General features: G+C 39.5%; 2 protein-coding genes across 3 annotated transcripts in view; one reads left to right on the top strand and one right to left on the bottom strand.

Moving 5' to 3' along the window:
- Nucleotides 1-11,315, top strand: part of TMEM255B (transmembrane protein 255B) — a 58,735-nt gene extending 47,420 nt beyond the window's left edge. The window contains exons 8-10 of one of the 2 annotated variants that reach the window (XM_081946276.1): nucleotides 4,845-4,988; nucleotides 6,351-6,505; nucleotides 10,741-11,315. In XM_081946276.1, coding sequence (XP_081802402.1) covers nucleotides 4,845-4,988; nucleotides 6,351-6,505; nucleotides 10,741-10,750 — 309 coding nt within the window. In that variant the 3' untranslated portion in view covers nucleotides 10,751-11,315. Of the gene's footprint in view, nucleotides 1-4,844; nucleotides 4,989-6,350; nucleotides 9,642-10,740 lie in introns of those variants that run through there. The other variant, XM_081946275.1, reaches the window with a different exon arrangement.
- A 147-nt stretch (nucleotides 11,316-11,462) lies between these two features.
- GAS6 (growth arrest specific 6) overlaps nucleotides 11,463-23,929 on the bottom strand; it is a 49,941-nt gene continuing 37,474 nt past the window's right edge. Inside the window, exons 12-15 of the mRNA XM_081946267.1 lie at nucleotides 21,258-21,426; nucleotides 18,744-18,916; nucleotides 18,203-18,431; nucleotides 11,463-11,990 (exon numbers count right to left, since the gene is read on the bottom strand). Coding sequence (XP_081802393.1) covers nucleotides 11,839-11,990; nucleotides 18,203-18,431; nucleotides 18,744-18,916; nucleotides 21,258-21,426 — 723 coding nt within the window. The 3' untranslated portion in view covers nucleotides 11,463-11,838. The remainder of the gene's footprint in view (nucleotides 11,991-18,202; nucleotides 18,432-18,743; nucleotides 18,917-21,257; nucleotides 21,427-23,929) is intronic.

Genomic DNA, 23,929 nt, shown 5'->3' on the forward strand with positions numbered 1-23,929 from the left:
CAGCTCAGAATTACCTTATGGTGCCCTATTCTAAATATAAAGCCACTTTAAAATTAAATCTAATCCTGGGACCATGGATAGACTGCGTTCATAGTGTTTTCCTGCCGACAATGTCTATGTGATTGGCTGTTACTTTCTTCAAGGACATTTATCTTTTTCAGTCACTTCCTTGTGTTCTGGATTGATAAAAACAATTTCAAAAGAAAAATATTATGAGATACTTCATAGATCTGATTAATTGGCATGAAACCAAAACTAATTGAAGCAAGCTTCACTCTCTTTCTGTCACTGATTAAATAGCTAATAGCTAGTTATAATTTGACTAATGAAAGAAGTACAATTTGAGAGGAGTCTTGTTGTCTTATGACAGCCGAGAGATGCTGCATGGGTATTAACATTAATCTGTGCATCGGTACTTAATTTAGAATTTGCAGGATGGATAACTAAGAATGAAAACATTAAGGGAGACGCCAGAACAATAATAAATCTTGAAAAAAAAGTGTATTAATATTTTTCCCCTGAATATACTCACAGCATTTGAGGTCAAGGATTTAACCCCAAACAGTCAAGTGAGCCCAAATGGAGGGGAAGGTTTCTGGAACTCAAATTACAAAAAAACTGTGTAAAGGGGCAAAGCATATAGCCATTCCCCCCTTTTCCCTTTCTAATGGCATCCCAGTGCTGGGATAATTAATAAGAAAGCAATTAGTTTGTACATTCATTGGAAAGAAAGGGATTACAGGAGAGTACGCAGGCACACAGTGAAAGCAAAGTGTCCTTTGCCTGATTGCTTTCTGTGAGTAGCTTAGGAGGCCAAAGAAAGCATTAGTGTGAAACTGATTAGGTTCTTGTCCATTCCAGATAGCAGCACAAGGGGGGAGGGGTTTCTATTCAACTAATTAAGGTTTACGGAGCTGAGTGTCTTGTGCTTAGCATTTCTTTAGGGAAGTGCTGCCCTGTAAAGAAAAGCTGGTCAGAAACTGATAGCTTGTTTAAGCAATCTCTCTGCTGGGGAAGCAGGGGGTGAAAAAACAGGTCAGATACAAGACAGTGCATTAGATTTATATTATATCTTCCCTCCAACTTTAACTCAATTCCAGAAGGTTGATTGTGGGGAGATCTAGGCAGCAGCCCAAAATTATCCACTAAGCTTCCTAGCACACTGGAGAGAGTGGATTCTGTAGTCCTACTTCTGTTTACATCTTTGTAGCATCTTCTATTTACAGTTCTGTCTCTCATCTTTATTCTGCAACACTCATGACAGTTAGATGAAAGGTGAGGGAAAGACCAAAGGCATTCATGACATACTTAGACTCTACAATGTCTATGCATTGTGGAATTCGTAGACGCCAATACATCTCATGTATAGCAAAGGTCCTTACAGCTCATTTGCCCCAGAAGAATTTATGGTTCAGTTATGAAACTGATAATGTGGCAATGAAATTAGTTCAGGAACTGTAAAATGAGAAAAAAATCAAAATGAAAAACAAATGTTAGCTTATTCGCTAGATTAAAATAACCTAGCTTGGTGCAGTATCTTTACATTTCCTAGGTTTTTCTAACAATAATTTTCACCTAATCATCTTCGTTAAATCTCACAAAGCTGCTTATCTAGATTTCATGCAATTGAGAAAGCATTCATCTTTCATACCTTGAACAGGACCAGTGGTGGGATTCCAATTTTTTTTACTACCAGTTCGCTCGTGTGCGCACGTGATGCTTCTGCGCATGCACAGAAGCATCGGGGCGGGTGTGCAGAGCCTCCCGCCACCACTGGCTCGCCCCATCTGGACTGAACCAGGAGCAACCCACCTCTGAGCAGGACTATCATATCTGAGCTGCCAAAACCTTAAATGCCCCCTACACAGTAGAAAATTAAAGTTTTCTCGATTGGTTTGCTGCCTTTTATGGATGTCCAGATTTTTTGCAGCTCAGATTGAGTAAATCTATTTTTATTTAATATTCTAGTGACTTATCAATTGAATCTGCACTAAATATTCTGCACTTTAGTGTCTTTGGAAAACTCCAAGACTTTTTGTGCCTTGGGGCATTGCCTTTTTAAAGAAAAAATTCTAAGGAACTGTAATAAGCACGTGCCATTGGCTAATAGGGCTATATGCAGCATTTAGAATTTGAAATCTACTACTCACTTCTATCCAGCTGTCATCTTTGTGTACATATGTTAAAATTTATAATGTGTTCTCTGCTGGTCATATTTTTAAAAAAATAGCTTTTATTAAAAGATTTTTATTAAAAATAATTACATGCACGATAAGAAATACATTCAAACATATAGTAAAGTAAGTGTGAAAAAGAAAAGACACAAATAAAAATGGGCATAGAAAAATGAAAAGAATGGGAAAGAGCAGAAAAGATTAATACATACTTGTACATATTAGTATATATTATGTTTTATATTAATATATAAAACTTCAGTTCTTCCTCTTGGCAGTTTTATATTCAATTCTAATCAAATTTAAGATTACAACATAATTCTCTGCTGATCATAAAGTTTTATCCTCCATGGAATATGCCTCTGTTGCTATTTTTTAGAACAGACTGTGCCATCAATGTAATTATCATGGATGGTGGGATGTAGTTAAGATAAAACATGTTTGCTTACAAAAATATCTTACACTTTTGGTTGGCATAGGATACTGAGTGACCAGACTTCACTTTTATTTAAAAGTTTGACAATGTTATACTAACTGTTCATGGAATTATTAACAATTTTATTTTATTAAGTATTTATATTTGCAAAGTGGGGCCTGGAAATAAATTGTTTAGGAGACACAAATCAAGATTTAATAGGCCACTGAAAGAATGGCAACTTAAAGCAGTCATGCAATGCTGAGTTGGACTTTTTATATAAAAATTCACTCTTGGCAGAAAGCAACTGCCAAATCCCCCCCCCCCCCTGTGTAATATCCAAGTCTGATCACTACTATAGTTAACCTGGAATACAGCAGTTGCAATTCCCTAACCTATGCCTGAAGCATTGTCTTGGAATAATGTTTCTTCTTGCCCGGATGAATTGAACACAACAGATTCCATTGTACTAGAAAGAAATGTTCAAAAGACAACTGAAGGAAACATAATTTTTCTGCTAGCTGCTGACCTACAAAACCCTTTAGCTCAGTGTTTCTCAACCTTGGCAGCCTTAAGATCGTGGACTTCAGCTTCCAGAATTCTCCTTCCAATCTTAAAGCTATCTAGTTCCAGCAATCAGTCCCCCCTGCCTGCCCATGTGCTAGTCTGTCCTATATTTCCTTTGTTTGAAGCCCAGCTGATAGGGGCGCAGAGTGCTGCGCCTCAACTGTTTTACTCACCAGGGCCTGCAGTAGAAAGGTAAGTTTTAAAGCTGTTTTGAAATGAACTGCATGCATGCAAACGCACCCTCAGCGAACCAGTTTTATTTATTTATTTATTTATTTCTTAGCGCTTATAGACCGCCCCCTCTCCCAAAAGGGACTCGGGGCGGTGTACAGTCCATATCAAAAACATCATAAATAACTATAAAATTTAAACAATTAAAATTATTAAGTGGATAGATACATAAATAAGAGGAGGATAAAAATAGACAGAACTGTAATTGCTAAGTAAATAATTTAAAATATACAGAATTTAAAACCCCAGTGTCCTATAAAATTAAGTCCCCTAGAAAACCAGTAGGAAATATATATGCCAGGAGGTAGACGTTAAAAATTATGCCAGGCTAGCCAGTCGGAACAGGTGTGTCTTCAGTTTCTGCCGGAAGGAGCGGAAGTCAGTGGTGGTTCTAATGTCAGGGGGGAGGTCATTCCAGAGGGTTGGGCCCATCACAGAGAAGGCCCTACTCCTTGGTGTCACCCGTTGGCATTGCCTAGTGGACGGCACCAGGAGAAGCCCCTCCCTGTGAGAGCGAATTGGCTGCAGGGATGTGTGTGGGAGGATGCGATCCCGCAGGTAACTAGGCCCTATGCCATGGAGCGCTTTAAAGATGGTGGTCAAAACCTTGAAACGCACCCGAAAGACCACAGGTAGCCAGTGCAGCTCGCGCAGGAGCGGTGTTACGTGGGAGTACCTAGTACTCCCCATGACTGCCCGCGCGGCTGCGTTCTGGACTAGCTGCAGTCTTCGTGCGCGTCCCAAGGGAAGCCCCATGTAGAGAGCATTACAGTAGTCCAGGCGAGACGTCACCAGTGCATGAGTGACCGTGCGTAGGGCATCCCGGTCCAGAAGGGGGTGCAATTGGCGCACCAGGCGAACCTGGTGGAACGCCCCCCTTGCCACGGCTGCCACATGGTTGTCCATTGACAGCCGGGCATCTAGGAGGACGCCCAAATTGCGCGCCCATTCCACAGGGGGCAGTTGTTCGCCCCCTATGGCCAGCGTTGGAGTCAGCTGACTGAACCGAGGTGCCGGTAGCCACAGCCACTCAGTCTTGGAGGGGTTGAGTTTGAGTCTGTTGTCCCCCATCCAGACCCCGACGGCTTCCAAACACCGGGACATCACTTTGACAGCCTCGCTGGGGTGATTTGGGGTTGTTACACTGGTTGAATCCCACCACTGCCCGTAGTGTTGTGTGCATTTTTTCAGCCTTAAAAAAGAGAACTTTCCAACCCCATTACTAGCTCGTTTTACAAACTCCAAATAAAAGCAGGCTTGTTGCCAAAACAGTGGACTTTTCAATGGGGTAAAAGATTGATTTTTTTTCTTTTTAAAAAGCTTTCATTTGCCCATCTGTACAAATGGAATGGCGTATTATTTGGGAAGGTGTGATTAATGTATCAAGGGGGAAAGTATTCAGTATTGGAATGAGACTTGGAGAGGAAGTAAAATTGATTCATCTCTTGCCATTGCAGGTCCCCGTTTCCCAAATTGCCTTCAGCTCTGCTCCGCCACCACAGATCCTTTACAATCCTGCTCAGCAGATTTTGACATATGCTGGATTTTGTCCTTCAGCAGCTTCTGTTCCTCATTATCCTTCCTATCATCTGCCCCTTCAGGTAGAGTACAGGAGGTGTGCCAATACATCTGGCGTTCACAGTGCCATCCTGGATTGCTTTTATAATAGGAAGTTTTGTGTGTGAATCTATGGGTGCATATTGGCTACTCTAATCCAAGCCTGTGCGGTGAATACCTGGTGGACAAAAGAGCACCTTTTCGGCTGTGTGTTATCAGGAATATCTATTGCTACCATAGCTTAACATTTATATTAACCAGTGACGTGCGGTGAGGTTTATGGCTGGTGAGGCTGGTGACATCATCAGCGCGAGCCGCGGTCCCCTTCATGTTGACTCAGGAAGGCGGGGAATGGGACCACGTGTGCAGGAGGCTGAAGCTGCCTCAGCCTCCTGCACACGTGGTCCCATTCCCCTCCTTCCTGATGCCTGAGTTAACATGAAGGGGACCATGGAGCATGCTCCGCGGGACCGCGACTCACACTCCGCGGCCCCTTTCATGTTGACTCAGGAAGGCGGGGAATGGGACGTGTGCAGGAGGGAGGCTGAGGCTAGAGGAGCCTCCTGCACACGTGGTCCCATTCCCGGACATGTGCAGAAGGCTCCTCAGCGCCTTTTCCCTTTCCCCTTTTTTTTATTTTCATGATGAGAGCGGTGAGGCTCTGCCTCCCCTGCCTCCCCTGACCGCATGTCCCTGATATTAACATTTCTCAAGTTTAACAATTTGAATAGACTGGCTGGTAATTCTAGGAATTGAAGTCCTGACATCTTAAAAGTTGCCAGTCTTGATAAACACTGATTTTATAAGGTCAACAGAAATGGGTTTGTGCAAAGAATCAAAACAAAGCAGATAGATCAGTTTTGTTGATATTGAAAGCTAACACAGACAATGTTTACAGATTGCATTAAGCCAAGAGTTACTTTACCAATGGTCCTTGGACAAGAGAAGAACAAGCAGAGTCAATCCTGCAGATAAGCACAAAGCTTGTCTGTTTGCTTTATTGCTTCTGGAAACAGACAAAGAATTGGGCCAAGCACTAAACTAACCAGAAGCTCTGGATTCTGGATTTAAATATCATAATAAGGTGTAATTAAAATAACCAAAGATTTACCCACTTTAAAAATATTTTCAAACTGTGGTTCGTTATATATATAAATGTGTCTCAAGCCTTCCTTTTGTTCGGCTGGGTTCTTACATCATCACACCACCCAAAAAAAACAAAACACAACATTATGGTTTAGACTTGAGAATGACTGTAGGTTGAAGTAGGTGCATGTGTGTGTGTAAAACTTTGCAGTGGCAAATCCAGAATTTAGGCTTTGAAATTATGAAGTATATCAACATACATTTTAAATACTGTTTTACACTTCAGCTTCATTGCAAGCTTTTTCTTTGTCTTGGTGCAGCCTACCGGCAATTTCCCAACATCTTCGTCTACTGATGTATCTTTAGCTGATGACCCCCAGCCACCTTCTCAGGCCAGCTGTAACCATGGGGTGCCTCCTAATGCTCCTCCATTATACACACCAGCCTATTTCTTGTCAGGTGAAAAGCCTCCACCGTACGTACCGTAGCCAATAGATTATTATTCACCTGTTTTTGAAAAGTAAAATAGCTTTGGCAGTGAGAACAATGTGTGCTGACTAGGTTAGCTTCCATTCATTAATGTCATTTTGTGTGGCATTGTATTTCACCATTTTAAGTCTCAGTGTCAGAATGGAAAATGGGCAGCATAAATGTAAGCAAATAATTCATGAAATCAATGTCAATTGGCTACCGGGTTACTTCCAGCAATATCAAGTGATTTTTTTCCCCACCCAACAAATATATCTTCTCTGGCAGAGTCACAATTGACTGCATTTTAGATTTATGTCTGGTTAAACTTAAGATATTTTTTTAAAAAATAGTATGACTTAATTCTTATTTACCAAGGAAAACCTTTAAACTGACCTCCATCTCATATAACTTCTATTAAATCCTCATAATTAAGAAAATCTGCCAGAAAAATGGTATTTGTTTTCATATGCATTTTTCAATAACAGTCATTTCTGTAAGTGTTTTCCCTATATATTTGTTTGCAATTTGTGTCCTGAGATTTGTATTACAATATCCAGAGAAGAGCAAAATCCCAAAATTGAAATGCAATCTGAGATACACATTCAGTTATTTTTCCTTTAAAATGTGGACCAAACCAAATTGCCCAATTTTCCTGAGGCAGAACTATATCTAGTTGTATTCAGGATCAGGTATAATAATGTTAGTCAAAACCAAAATAATATCCCTACAGCCACCCACATAGATTAGCAATGCTGATATACAATTGCTTCATATGTGGTTTAAGTCTCTAATAACTGCCAAAAGATTGTGGTAGTTATTTTACAATAAAATATTATGTACATATTTTTCAAATTTTCAGGGTATGCATTTCATCAAAAAGGAGGGATAAATTATCTAGTCTAGTATGATCTAGGTTTTTCCCCTTCCCCATCCAACAGTACTATATTGAAACATGGACTATATTTTAAATATTTGGATTTGTTCTCCTTGTCTGAATAGTTTGCGCTGCCCAGGACTTAATACTGCTGGAAATAAAGTTATTGCTTTCTGCAAACTGCAGATTCAGCCAATTAATAATTGGGCACAAGCAAGGACATTGTAAAAGGAATCTGTTGGGAAAGAGGAGGATTTGAGGTTCACCAGCTGTTCCAAGAGGCAGAGTTCCTTCTCTCCATTGCCTGTTTCTATCCTAAAAACACTCACGTTGTCAAAAGTCTTAAAAGGCCATGGGAGATACAGCAACGGTAAGGTTTTTGCTGTCTTTCAGTCAATTGTGTCCGATTCTCAGAAACTTCCTGGACAAGTTCCTGCAGTTTTCTTAGCAAGGGTTTTTCTTCAGAAGTGGTTTGCCATTTCCTAGGGCTGAGAAAAAGCAACTGGCTCATGATCACCAAGCAGGCTTCGTACCTGAGCCTGACTAGAACTCAAGAGTCTCCCAATTTCCAGCCTGTTGCTTTAACCAGTACACCTCTCCTAGGAAGTTATTAGGGCTTGCAAAATCCTCTTCTATTTCACTATCCACAATAAACAGAGAAAATATATGCACAATCTTAAAAAAAAAAAAGGATTGGTCTTTGGGGGGGGGATTACTTAAAATCAGAAGAAATAAATGTATTATATTCTCCAAATATCCTCAATAGTCAGTATTATCAGCCATTCTTCCTATATCATTATACATTTATAATCTAATAACATTTCTCTGAACCGGCTAAATGAGGAGAGAGATATGCTTGTCACTTTTTCTTTTTAATTTGCATAATACTTCGCACCATAATTTAAACACATATTTTAAAGCTTTAAAAAAACATTTAATTATCTGACAGTGTTTCTCAGCTTTATGAACTTTATGGTGTGTGGATATCATCTTCCAGAATTCTACAGCCACTTGGCTAACAAATTCTGGGAGTTAAAGTCCACACATCTTAAAAGTTTACAAAGTTGAGAAAAACTGATCTATGATATCCAGTCAATTTTGAACCTTATATAACTCATTACAGCAAAGAACATTTAGGAACAAGAAGAGGTTGTTTCCTTGATTGCTAGAAAACAACCAAGCTCAGAGATCAGTAAGGACTTCTCATTTCAACCCTGAATTACAAATATTCTATTAGTTCTAACATGCTTGATTTTTGGTATAATGGGGATTCTGAGACTTGTTCTTTAAAGTATCTGCTTTAAACGAATTTTTAACCAAGTAACAATTCCATCGCATGAAGGGGCAATGGAAATATTTTTAGAATGAAATAATTTGGGACAATTAAAACTATTTTATAAATAAATAATTTAAGATATTTCTGACCACACTGGACAAACCAATATAAAAAATAAAATTTCCATTCCTAGACAGGGTGTAGTCCTGGGAAAAGAAATTTCAGTAGTGTAACTCCTAAAGTAAGATGATTAATAAAAGTCTTGGAATCTGCTCGGAACTAGACAGGAACCCATATAATGCGTGGGGTATTTTGTATGATGATGCTTGCTCCAATGTAACAAGCCTGAAAAAACAAAAAACTAGATTTGGGGCAAAATGTCTGTAAGAAGAAAAACTCAACCATAACAACTTCTAAGCACTTTGGTGACAGTATTTAGCTTCCTATCTATTACAGAGTACAGACTGATAGTCTTCAAACATAAATGAAGTACTATAGGCAGTGTTAAGAGATGGTTAAAATGAACCCAACCAGCTGAAGGATGGCTCTGTGTTGCAGATAATGAAAAAAACTAGAAAGGTTCATTATCTTGTATACCTAACAGCTTAAATAATAATGCAAATTTGAGCCAAGTCAGTATCTCAAAAGAATTCCCTAGTTTCACATCTCTGTTCCAGATCTACATCATCCATCTGAGAGCAAATTAGGAAATTCTAGAACACCAACAAAGTAGAAAAGTGGCACATAACTAGAATTAGTAATTCCTATTCTCTACATGCTGCAATTTCAAGCTCAATTGGAGCTTGGCTACAGGATTTATGGTCTCAATCACGGTAGCTTTTCCAATCATGTTGAAAATATTACCACATAGTAATGCTCTTTATATTTTCAATGAGAAAAGAGGAAAAAATAGAGTGATATATATTTGTGGGCATGTCTATGTACGTGCATGAAGGGAGAATACATGAAGAGATGAATAAATGCAAGATAAATGCCGTGTGTCTAAATAAAATCCTTTAAAAATGTTTCTGTGGGCCTCTTCTTATATATGGAAAAATAGCATCACAAAATAACTTTATATAAATAGGATAACCAACACCTTCGCCTTTTCAGAAAGCATCCAAACACAGGTGATAAATCAGAGGGCTACACATATACTACTACAAATATACATATATGTTTTGGCAAAAGCTTAAACATCACCTCTTTCCTCCCCAGTGCAATACTGCTATTCTACAGTTTGTCAAGCAATCCAGTTAGTAAGCTTCTGATGATGTTAGTGACATAATGTAACTATACCCATGATGGCGAAGCTGTGGCACGTGTGCCAGAGGTGGCACGCAGATCCCTCTCTGCTGGCACATGCGCCATTCTCCCCAGGTCAGATCTCCATGGCATTTCTTTCGTGAACTTCTGCTTCCCTGCAAATGACAAAACAGAAGCTCACAAAAGAAAAAAACCTTACCTCTTGTCGTACCTCCAGTGTTGGGATGCTCCGCCTCCTGCCAGCCAGCTGGTCTTTGAGTCTCTGCTGTGCATGCACGCATGTTTATGCATGCGCATGTCCGCATATGCCTGTGCAGGCACGCATGTCCATGCGCACACACTTGTACATCCTCATGTGCACGCACACATACCTTTTAGTTTGGGAATGCGCGTATGCACAGTTTGGGCACTCAGTGTCTAAAAGGTTCACCATCACTGAATTATACTATACTACTTTGTAACTACCCCCTATAGAAAAACATATATTGCTTAACTCCTATATTTTTTTCCAGCTTTTGATGGGTAAATTTGAAAAAAATGCTGTTGTATTGAGATTGAAAGGCAAAAGGCCTGGGGCAAATAGCTTTCCCAATCATAGAAAAAGGCAAACATATTCTGAAATAACACACAAATAATCTGAATAAATAATAGCAAGCTGATGTAATAGTTTAGGAACAGCAGGATAGACATGGACTATATAAAAACTCAAAGAGAGCCCAAGCTTGTTACTTTTTCCATGTTAATTTCTTAATGGGGTAGTTATCTGTAGCATATTAAGTCTTTATAAGGCCAAACAGTTTTACTAACTTTTATTGGATTCCAGGTTAGCCTAGAACTGTACACCATGTACACTGAGTGCATGGGAAAGAACAAAAGGAAGACTGAAAAGGAATACTTGAGGCCTGGAGAACCCTATTCCCAGAATGTAAGAAGCTGGAAGCTGGCTGGCTGGAGCTCATTGGGTTAAACTTGGTCAATCCGAAACATTACTTCAGCCATCCTTGATGAGACTGTTTTGCACTGTAGAGGCCGTAATTCAACAAATGCTGGGTCCTCCTTCCTTTAAACACTGAACTTATCAAGTTTCAGGAAATGGTTCTTAAACTGCATCTGCTGGAACAGACGCTCTTTTTCTGTTTCGTGATCCTCCTCTTCTTCTTTATCCTACTGGATAAAGTCAAGTTGACTTTTGTTTATTGTGAGAAAGAGAGCTGAGGGAACTGGTTATCCAAGGATAATCAGGAAAACAGGTTTAAAATCCATACCACCCTTTGAATAAAACCAAAGGAAAAAGGTGGAGCACTTCATCCTATGCTTTTGCATCCCATATGTTTGTACTGTATCCAAGGGTAGAATAGAATAGCATTGGTATGAGGATTTTATTTTACACTCCTTGATTTTCCATTACAGATTATACTTCCAACAAAGGCAGAAGGAACCAAGGAAGGAGAATGGGAACCACTAGTGAACATGTGGATTTAAATGTTTCTTGTTAAAATCTCACTGCCCAGGTTCATCTACAGTAAATGCTGTCCTTGCATCATATAATTCAACAAAAAGTTTTATTTTTTTCATATTTTGTAAGTTAGGAAGCAGCATTAAAAAAATACAGAATTATTTTTAACTCTTTCAGTCCACACACAGTAATTTACCAGTGACCATGAACTGTCTTTCAACTACTTACCTCAGACAACATTTTGCAACTTCTGGTTATTAACATTAGTCTTCTGAACTATTTACAAATATATTACATATTTTAAATCCTCTCAAGCAAAGAAATATTTCAATAATTAACACAGTAGATCCTACATCACTTCAGTGTTCAAGGGAACTTATACACGCAGTGCTGGAAATCTGAATAATTTATAACTGAAATGCACATATGTTGAATACAAAAATTCTGTGTGTGTTGCAGTGGCATCTATTGATCAGTTTCTACTGGAGGACAAGAATGAGAGGTGATGTCATTGGTCTTTTGGAGCGCCTCATCTAAATCCAGAGCTTGATTGTTAACTTTCACCGTCATGCAGCCATGGTAGGAAGCAGTAACTGGAGTTGAAGTGACAGGAACATCTGTAGTGTTTTTAAAACAAGAACAACAAAGAAAGACATCTTCAATAAACACTACTACCAAGCTCCTCATTCTTCTTAATTTCAAAATATATAGAACAATTGTTCTTTTTGATGTTGTAAGTAGTTCATGTATCTTATAATGGCTATATGAACAGTTGAGCCCCACCATGAAAAGAAATATTCACAAAAAGCACCTTGGCAAATGAAGAATAGAACTTATATCCTGGAATGAATTCTAATTTCTTATCACTTCTACTTTCAAAATCTTCACTGTAATTTTAAAAATAAACTTTAGCTTTTGGCAGTGGAGTGGCACTGGAGAGCAAACCACTGCCAAAACCTAAAACCTGAGCTACAAATATTTTCTATTATTTCAACATAAACTTTAGATGGATGCACCATCACAGCCCAGGTTCTGACTCTTGGTACATGCACCAATGTAGAATGGGTCGAAATATCATTTCACTATCTTATCAGCTTTGCCTCTCCTCTTAGACAAAAGATGAACACACAACACACACAACAAACATGACTAGCTTTGATTCCCCCCCACCATTGGTTATAGCATTACTTTTTTAAAAATATCGTATTTTTCGGAGTATAAGACGCACCTTTTCCCCTCAAAACAGAGGCTGAAAATCTGGGTGCATCTTATACACTGAATACAGCATTTTTTGTCTCCCGAAACCCCACCCCCTTCACCAAAATGGCCGTTCATAGCTTTTAGGAGGCTTATAGAGTGCTCATGGGGGCTGGGGAGGGCAGAAATGAGCGAAAAACAGACCGTTTTTTGTTCAATTTCCCCCCCCCATCCCCAGGAGCACTCTATAAGCCTCCTAAAGGCTATGCATGCCCTTTTTTTGACAAAAAGGGGACATTTTTTATTGTTTTGGGGGCCCCACCCCCTAGGAGCACACTACAAGCCTCCTAATGGCTATTCATGCCCTTTTTTTGAAGTAAAACGGGCCATATTTGGGAAGTCTGCAGAGTACAAAAACTTTTTTAAAAAATTTGCCTCTTCAAAATTTTGGTGCGTCTTATACTCTAGTGCAGTGTTTCTCAAACTTTTTTTAACCATCGCCCCCTTAAGACACAATTTGATTTGCCACCGCCCCCTAAAGATTATTTAATTGTATAATATACAAAATGTATTAAATTGCAAAATGTATTACATGTAAATAAATTTTTCACCGGTAGATCTATGAACATGATGTCATAGAAGTATTAGGAAATTCCATTGATAACTCTATGGCTTTTTCTTCATTCTCATCGATGAATCATAGAAAGGTGACTTTGCAAGCGCCTCCAGCTGCATGCAAATTTGCGAACGGCTTTGCAAGCGGATTGGAGGTTTATGTTACATTGCCAAAAGCAAGTGGTTGCATTTTTTACGTTTGCGTGTGGCTATGCAAGCAGTTGCAAGAAAAGACGTTTTATGTTACAGGAATGTTTGCAAGTGCTTGCTATATCCTAGTTTGCAAGCAGCTTAGCTTTTATGTTACGAGCCCCAGAAACAATAGGCCAGCTTGATGACTGAACTCTATTAATTTATAACAAGATATTGAAGCACGGATGTTGTAATCTTGTACATCAACTTATACGAAATATTTATTTAAATTCTATATCAATAACAATAGTTCTAACGGTTAGAACGACCATAGAGGTGGTCAAACACTCACCTTATCTTAGGATGGCTGATAGTACAATTAATTTGAAAATCCGTCGATTAACAACATCATCATCCCGGTGGAAAAAGCCATAATCAATAGAATTTTACAATATTTCTATGGAAATCTATTCATAACTCTATGACTTTTTTCCACCGGGTATATGACTCAAATTTCTGAAAAATCCCAGTAAAAAAATATTCATAGAAATATCAATAGAATACCACAGAAATTTGATGAAATTCTATTCATAACTCTATGGTAGTAATTACTGGGCATCTCCGACGTCTGACACACAAATGACGATCTGTAACGTGATTGGCTGTTCAGACAGAAGGGAAGGACGTATCTGAAACTGGCATTTTCGCTCGTCAGATGTGCCAAGGACGCCTAAACTCTAAGGAAGAAGACCCAGCAACCCCAACAGCACAGCCATAGAAATTTAAATAGAATACCGTAGAAATTTGATCACCTTTCTATGAGATTCTATTGAAATTTCTATTCCTTGTGCTACTGGGGAAGCCTCCATTCCTGGCGCAGTGAAAGGAGGCTGACTCACACTGCGCGCGGCAAACACTAGACCCCCAGTAGCACAGCCATAGAAATTTGAATAGGATATCATAGAAATTTGATCAGCATTCTATGGGATTTTATTGAATTTTCTATTCCTTGCGCTACTGGGGATGCAATGTTAGACCCAAGACTGACTAAGGAAGTGCACATTCGCTCGTATGAAAGCCATGTTTCCAACAGCAACGATCGGTGTTGCAGGTTTGCCCACGTGCCGCGCGCAATGACTGCTGTGTGAGTCCGGCAGAACAAGTAATAAATAGAATTTGTTCAACGCCCCCTTCTGTACGTTCAACACCCCCATGTAAGACGGAACTTCCTACCGCCCCCTTGCACTTCTTTAAATGCAAGGGGGCGGTACGGACCACTTTGAGAAACACTGCTCTAGTGCGTCTTATACTCCGAAAAATATGGTACACCCTGCAAACATCTCTGTATTATACAATCAGTCTCTGGGATGTGTATTTATCTCCACTGCCTTGCTGGACTCAAACACTGCAAGATCTCAGTTTTTGTTAAAATGATGAATGCACAAGCACTTGTCATTTGCTTCCCTTGACCTCACCTGCCAATTAAGGTTCTGCCATACAGGTAGTCCTCGATCTATGACTGTAAAGGACATGTTGTGATGTTGTTAAGTGGGATCACCTTGGTTAACGACCCCACCCCTGCTCTCCCTGGTGAGGTCAAATGACCATGCAGGTTGTTAAGTGGAGCATGGAGTGCCTCTGGAGTGGGAGAGGCCCAGTGCAGGCCCAGACCCACCTGCCGTGGGACTCCCAAGATCTTCCTCACCCCAACAAACGACATGCTCTGCCTGCTGCCCCTCAGGGTCCGCATGGCCCTTAGACCTTCTTCTCTCACCAGCTCCCCCCCCCATGCCTTGTACAAAACCATACTTTTCATATGAAACATTATTTTCTAATCTATAGCACCCTCCCTACTCTCCCTAAAACATATGGAATGTAGTTTCTCCAACAGGCCTTGGGTGATATCTAGAAAGAATCAGGAAGAACTTTGCACTTATCAGGAAGATATTACCTAGCTGGGGAAAAACAACCGAGCAACCTAATGCTTGAATGGGGTGGGGCAGAAAACACAAGGAAATGCAGTCATCAGCGGACATTTGCATTCCACTTCTGCAGGATTCCTCTACAAACCAATGCTTGCATCTGTAAAAACTCTTCAAGTACTCAGAAAATAAAAGTAAGGAGCAAATAAATGCCACATTATCTGAGTAAGTCTCATATATCCAAATATCTTTGCTTAAATGAACAAGAATGACATAAGTACAGTATTTAAGAACCAAAGCCTTGGTTTTTTTGCACTAATTGTAACAATTACTCCCTCTCAGTCCTCTTATATTTCTGTGTTATCCATAGAAACCTTTTCTTTGCAAGAGCTGGCTCCCACAGATAGAGACATATACACATATACACACAGTGCCTCTTTAGTACCCATTTGAAAATGCAGAGATCAATCCAAGTTTAGCCCAATAATCTAAATTTAATCTAACAGAATCATAGGGACAGACTCTAACTACAGGCTTGATTACTGCTAATAACTATGTGTAGCAAGAGAAATGAATGAGCCCATGACATATTCCTATGTTCACTGAGCATATACTTCACGTATACTAAAACAGCAGCCCTCAACCTTCTTGGCACCAGGGACCAATTGTGTGGAGAGGGGATTTTCTGCAGACCAGAAGGGGTATGGTTTCACACGCTGCCTGCCTCATGCGGATGGGGCTTTGCTTGTTTGCGTGAACCGGTTTCTGGCATACTGCAGACTGGTGCCAGTCCATGGACTGGGGGTTGGAAACCCCTGTACTAAAAAATAGAATTGGGCCTTCAATAAGAATCAGTGGAATGTACTTTACTTCTACATAACTATAAGAAAATGTCTGCAATTTGATTCGATTTGGCAAGTTGACTTTTCTGTCACTTAATCTGTTGTACAAGAGCAATCCTGAAGCAAAACTGATATTTTGCAGCATCACCAACAACAACAACACAACAACAACAGTAATAATAATGGTGTTTTCCCAGATAGCTTCAAATAGCTCTTGTAAAGGAGGTGGGATAGCCTGGCAGATGTTTTTGATGTTTGATAGCCAAGTTATTCAGTATTGTTGACAGAGGAATCAGTGCAATGACAAACTGTAGTGGTGACACTGAGTCTCCTTGAAAGATTCTTCTCTTCATGTTAACTTCTCCCAGTCTATCACAATTGACCAGCAATGGTGTCCTCCACTGTGCCATTGGTCTTTACATAAACCTTTTGATATTTCTACTGCTCCGGTTATTTCTAGGCACTTGATTAACCAACCATGTGACAGGGAGTCGAATGCCTTCCTGTAATCAAGCCATGCTACATTGAAATTGATCTTCCTTCTCTTTCCATTTTCCAGAATCATCTTGTCAATTAGAAGTTGATCTTTTATTCCTTTGCTGTTTGGGCAGGTTTTTTTCTGCTCAGGTGGAAAGGACTTATTTTCAGCTAGATGCTGTTGGACTGCATCAGCTATCACACCAGAAAGTAATATGAAAGTTGTTGGTAAACAAATAATTGGCCTGTAGTTGCCTGGTCTTGTCCCCTTTTCAATCTTTCATTATCAGGTAGGTTTTGCCAGATGTTAGCCACTCTTCAATTTCACCTCCTTGCAGCATGTTATTAAACTGCTTGGCAAAAAGTAAGAAAAGGTAATGCCAATGGTCATAGGCATCTTGGGTGCAATCCCAAAATAACATGAGCACCACTTGAACATCATCGGCATTGACAAATTCACCACCACGTCAATTGCAAAAGGTGTTTTTACTCAGAATAGCTTACATCCTGTGGTAATACCTTCAACACCATCAAACATCCACATCTGCCTAGCTCAGGTCATTGGAAAGGACTCAACAAACAAAAATGCCAAATCTGGTCTCAACATTTGGCAGACACTGCTATGAACCCTAATAAAATAATGAAAATAATGAATGATAATGAATAGACCAAGTTTATGATAATGGCAAAAATAATGAAAATAAAATAAAAACCATAATAGAAACTCTCTTTAAAGGAGCCATATCCTTTCTTAGGATCTTTCCTCAGTTTGCATCAAAGGGTTGCATAGCTCTAATACCAAATGTAATCAATGTTAAGATGTGCCTTAATCCAAATAATTACAGGAACCATAAACACATACGGATTTTGAAAATTCTGTGTAAACTATTTCAGAAACCTGAGTCTTTATATAAGTTATCCCAAATAATCACATATCTACTGGAAAAATTAGCAGTGGTGGAAGCTACTGATCATTTGATGACAGCCATATGAAAGCATCTCTAAGCATCAGGAGTGGTATTTTTATGACCTCTGCACATCCAGCAATTGTAATAGACTTCTGGACTATTTCCTGTAAATAACTTGCAGTGCACTGCCTGGGTATTATACAAAGAAGATCATAATGTTTGCTAATGGAACATATTTCATTGCATGAACAGCTGAATCACAGCCTCTGCATCCCAAATGATCTGATGTGGCTGAATTCATGTATTAGAATGATACAATTAGAATTATACAAAGCCTTGAAGGGAAATCTATCATCAGTTCTAATATAATGGGAAAACATTGAAGGGAAAATTATTTGCTCTTCCATGAACAATGTACATATTGTATGTTACATTACATTCATTTCTATTATTTCTTTGTGACTCTTTATTAAAACCAGGCCGGAGACAGCATGAAGTATATATATGTTTTCCTCAGAACAAAATCAAATTTAATTGTGCTTCATTTACTTAACTTCCCAAAGGATATAACCTACATGCTGCAATGTGTTTAAAAGCAAACAAGTCAATAAGGTTTGTTCTTGAGGCAGTCATGCGAAAAGATGGAAAAGATCCAATTTTCACAGGCCATCTTGTTGACCCCTATTCTATCAATGAGCAGATCGTATGAATTCTGGATGTAGCATTGAACACTCACCGGGCAGTCCTCCCACGTAGGTCTTTATAGATGACTGTAGATAATTATCTAAAACAGACAGATTATCTTCCAGTTGTGCCTGGCTTAGTTCATTCTCTCCTGCAGTCCCATCCATGGTCAGAGCTATCTGACTATTGCTGATGGAGATATCTATCAAGTGTTCTTGTTTGTCACAAATGCTTACTGCCAGCCTGCAAACCACAGTGTTCTTCACTGCTAGGATAATAAACTGTACAGCAAGGAAATAAAGTAAAAGTTTGTTAATGAAATACTGACCTATATTTTTGAAAAAAAGATTAAAAACTAAATAACGCTGAAGATGTTATTATGACATATATATTGCAGCGGACAACCATTCTAAAGTATTCTATTCCCATTTCCCAGAAATCTTTGAAAATATAGTTTTATAATTAATCACAACACAATGCATTTATTAATATGAATTAGTATTCACGGAACTGTTTAATAATTTAAAAGTTTATCCTTGTTGTACTACACATACACATGCATGAAGTATTTCAATATGTATTTGTGTGCTTACCTGTTGCTTAAGCTTCTTTGTGGAATGATAGTCAATCAGAGCCACTGAAAAAGGGACTATTGCTTTATTGCTAACAAGAGCAAAGAGCACCCCAGTATCGGTGGCTGGACGAATTAAAAGATTTACTTTTACTTCCCACTGCTTCCTGGTTTCATTGATATCAAATGGATAAGCTACAACAGCGAGAAGAAACAGAGGACTAAGTGCATACTCTACTATTTTTAACACTTCAAATAATCAAACAGTAGGTAAGATTTCTCACTCATGGTAAGAACAAACGGCCATAATCACAACTTCTTCAGATGTATATTGTTATCTTATGCTATGTTATATTATAATAATATCTCCATCCTTTTAACAGCTCTTTTGTTAATTTCATAACAAGCACAAGCGATTGCTTTGACTAGTTATAGTCAAGATTATACTTTTTAATCACTAAGACATCTGGACTGTAAGAACCTGGTCAATCTGCTAGATCTTTAGGGTCCCTAATCATCCAATATCGTGAGCTGCAGGAATTAATTCTGGGTTTCTAATAGAAAGAAACTAGAACAAAGAAATAAAGCTATTTTTAGTTCTATTTTACCTCAGTGCAGCATTAGATGTATAATACTGTGTTCACCCAAAAATAAGACTCGGTCTTATTTTATTTTGGGCTTGAAAATAAACACTTGGGCTTATTTTCGGGGAGGTCTTTTTTTTTAAAGTGCAAGGGGGAGAGGTGAATTGGACATGCTGTGCAGCTGCCTGGCTCATGGGAGGGTCGCAGGATGCTTATGCAGAGCCACTGGCAGCAGATGAGGGCATGGGCAGGGGGTGGGTGGGGAGGCATGGATCCGGATGTACTGTGCAGCTGCCTGGCTCACGGGAGGCTTGTGGGATGCTTGTGTGGCACCACTGGCAGCAGGAGGGCAGAGGCATGGAGGAGGGGAGAGGCAGGTGATTTCGGTGCGGCTGCAGGCAAGCCTAGAGACAGTGGAGTGGAGTGGGTGGTGTATTGGGATTGCTTGTCTCCCCACCCTTGCCTCTACCTCCACCTGCTGCCAGTGGCATCACACAAGCCTCCCATGAGTCAGGCAGACGCGCAGCACGTCCGGATCACCTGTCTCCCCTCCCCCGTGCCTCTGCACAAGAGTCCCGCGAACCTGTGAGCAAATTACATTTTAGGCCCTAGTGAATTTTCTCTCCTAAGTCATAACACATGCCATGCGTTGTCTGCCATGTTATATAGGCAGGAAAAGAGGTATATCACATTGCAACCAGCCAAAAGTAAATCACTTTATATATTCTATGCATGGCTTTACTTAAAAGCTATTACCGTATTTTTTGGAGTATAAGATGCACCAGAGTATAAGGCACGGCTTAGTTTTGGGGGAGGAAAATAGGGGGGGGGGGAATCCTGCCTATCAGGTATTCATCTGGCTAGTGTCCTTAGTCTGATCAGCTTCAGCACATAGATTTGCTGGCTTTGAGTGTACCTGCTTTTTATTCCCTGAACTATGTATTCCAAGTGAGGCCACACTGATTAGCAATCACTTACAATCTTTACAAACAATCATTATTGAGGGCAAGTGAGAAGTCTATTTGGACCAAAAAGGAGTACCCTTTCCTATCTAAACTCTCTTTGAGATCATCAAACAGCATGATCGATGCTATTTCTATTCTGGAAACTTGGGAGCAGTAATACTAGCAAATTATCTGCTCCACAGAAAAGTTGAAGGGCATACTTAAATGAGAAAATTCAAAGAAGATAGCCACAATTTGCAAAAGAATGTGTCGCATTGGAGAGAAGTAGATTTTCCATTCCTTGAGAAATTGTTTTTGAAGCACATACTCCATTTTGTTTGTCTCTACTCTTCCAAGCCTCACTTAGATGTACCCGTATCCAAAGGGGTGAGTATGCGGCAGTAAAAATATTCAAAGCTTTTTTTCATCCCTAATGAGTTGCTAACGAGTAAAGCAATCTTCCCTGCTTTGCCTGCTTTTCCCATTGCTGCTCCCTCCAACAATCAGCTGTGCTTTGGAAGTTTTTTTTCCCTCGAAGGGAATATCAATGAGAAAGCAGGCAAAGCACATCTCTTCACGCGTTTGCACCTCATTAGGGCTGAAAAAAAGCTTTGAAAAAGCTACGTTTGGAGTATAAGTTGCACCCAAATGTTCAGCCTCTTTTAAAGGGGAAAAAGGTGTGTCTTATATTCTGAAAAATACAGTAGATCAGGGGTGTCCAAACTTGGGAACTTTAAGACTTGTGGACTTCAACTCCTAGAATTCCCCAGCCAGCATGGCTGGCTGGGGAATTCTAGGAGTTGAAGTCCACAAGTCTTAAAGTTCCCAAGTTTGGACACCCCTGCAGTAGATCATGCATTATACACATATTCAATATTCTTTGTAAGAGTTTAGCTTTTTCAGAGTGATGATAGTGCCATTATTTTTTCTTCTTCCTCCATGCCTAGAAGACACATTAATTTTCTTGTACAACTTTCTTTCATATAATAATTAAGAACAAGCACTTACCATAACTGAGATTAAACACAGCAAATCCTTTGCCAGGGTAGAAAGAGCCTCTTCCTGCAATTGCAAAGCACTGCATCCTATCATTCTTTTGGACCGTTTCTTGGATAGTCTTGTCCTCCTCATTCTGCCAATTCCAAGCCCTCATACATCCATCTAGTCGAGGGTTAATCTAACAAGATAAATGCAATGACCTTTCTTTGAACTGCTGATGAAAATGGAAAGGGATTTATCCAAATATTTTAACTTAGAAAACAATGCTTTTCAATTATCCCAAATCTCTCTCCAATATATTCAGTGGTGAGTTCCTACCCATTCGGCCTGCTTTGGCTGAACCGGTAGTGGTTTGGTGGCCTAGGTCGCTGGAACCGGTAGAAACCCAGGTCTGCCACGCCCCCAAAGTGGTTCTCCCGGTGGCGCCTCTGGCGCTGCCATCTTGTTTTTTGTTTCTGCGCATGCGCACTGTGTGGTCATAAGTGGATTGGCAGTAACAACTGCTGGAACCTACTCTTGAATATATTGATTATATTTATACTCAATAAATATAATATGAATATTATAAAACGACCGATCTCCGCTCCTTCCGCACGAAACTCAAGACCCACCTGTTTCAACTAGCCGGCCTGGCCTAAACTAGAACTTTCTAACCTCCCTGGCAATTTTAATTACGGTAAATGTAAATTTTGGGGTTTTAAATTATTTTAACTGTTTTAACTTATTGTTATTTATTTTAACCTAGTGGCTTTTTATTGGAATTTTATTTGTTAAGCATTGATGTCACCTCCTCCATGCCACATCTGTATATTTGTTTTGATTGTACGTCGCCCCGAGTCCCTTTGCGGAGAGGGGGCGACTGATAAGTCAAATAAAATAAATAAATGAATAAATAATAATAAAACAACATAGGCTTAATCAACCATGGTTTAATACCATTGCCAGGACATATGGTAGTGTTACATTACTTCAATGGCCTTTTTTTTTTTTTGTAAATAGATCGTATAGGCTTATGTAGGCTTATAGTTTAGCTGCATTTGGAATGCTGTCCTCAGTCCAACTCATCTAAAAAAGAGAACATGTTCCGAGAGAAAATGTTATAGCACTTCCCCTACAATCAGAAGACAAAACGCAAGAGGTTTGAATTTCAGAGTAGGTGGGGGATAGGCATCTGTGAAATTTAATATATCTATTGCTTTTATTGTTGTTGTTAGTTGCGAAGTTGTGTCTGACCCATCGCGACCCACGGACAACATACCTCCAGGCCTTTTTGCCTTTTGGTACTATCTATGGGGTTTTCATGGCAAAGATACTGGAGTGGTTTGCCATTTCCTTCTCTATTGCTATAAGTGATGCTATAGGAAGGAGAGAACGGCAGAGAATGAGGTTGGATGGAGTCACTGAAGCAGTCGACGTGAGCCTAAATGGACTCCAGGGGTGGTAGAGGATAGGAAGGTCTGGATGAATGTTGTCCATGGTGTCATGATGGGTTGGACACAACTTTGTGACTAACAACAACAACAGAGCATCACAAATGTAGGATGTGGATAGAAACTCAATGGCTATCATAAGCCAACGAAAACTGCTTCCTGTAACAGGTTAAAGGATGTTCTGCTTTAAGCCAAAAGGGAGCCATGTCTCTGTCACAGCTTCTCCTCTTCCATTTCTTTAAGTTAGAGAGCAACATCTATGTCTGATCATTAAGCAAGGTGGGCAGGTAAGAAGAGATGGCTGCAGTTGACTCCTCTTCCAAAGAAATAAATGCAGTGGAAGGAAGGGAAGAGCTGCTTATGTGGTCCCTCCTGACACCTTGCCACCTGCTGCTTTCATTGATTCATAAGAAGCTGCAATGTCACAAAGCATGGAGAGAATAACCAGAGGAAAAGAACTGTTTCTATAGGTTGTGAAAATGTGAATCCATCTGAGTGAAGAGTTTTGGTATAGAGCTGGTAGAACAGTACGTCAGAAGAGTGATTAAAGGATTAAAGAGCCAAGGTGGCGCAGTTCAGCAGATCAAATCTCACCAGGCTCAAAGCTGACTCAGCCTTCCATCCTTCTGAGGTGGGTAAAATGAGAACCCAGATTGTTGGGGAAAATAGGCTGACTCTGTAAACCGCTTAGAGAGGCTGTAAAAGCACTATGAAGCAATATATAAGTCTAAGTGCTATTGCTATTCATGAACAGGAAGGCATGTAAAGTAAGAAAACAGATTTTAATGCAGCATGATATCATTTTTTAGGCTAAGAGTTGCACTTTTCCTCCCAATGATGCCATTTTAGTTTTATACACTTTCTCTCTATTTAAAGAATAACATGTATTTGCCATGAGCCTGGTTTTGTAAAACCTCTTTCCATCTTTAGTGAAATCGGACATTGCCTTATCTTCTATATTTTAGAAAGGTTGGCTTTATTTATAATTGTATTCAGTCTATTGTTTTGATTGGATTTGTATAGACCATTCTGCATTCTTCCAGAGGGAGTACATATGGAAATGAAGTGAATCATAAATAATTGTCAGCCAGAATTTTCTCAATAAAATATAACACTGCAAGATAAAACATAAGATTCCACATAGTCTGCAAATTAGGTCACTGAACCTTTACAGAGTTGGCTATGATAAAAGTTGCAAAACACTATCACCAGGGAAGCATAAACAGAAAAAAAAACCTTAAAGAATGCAGA

This window comes from Natrix helvetica, assembly GCF_964273705.1.
Source record: "Natrix helvetica genome assembly, chromosome: 3".
Lineage (NCBI taxonomy): Eukaryota > Metazoa > Chordata > Lepidosauria > Squamata > Natricidae > Natrix > Natrix helvetica.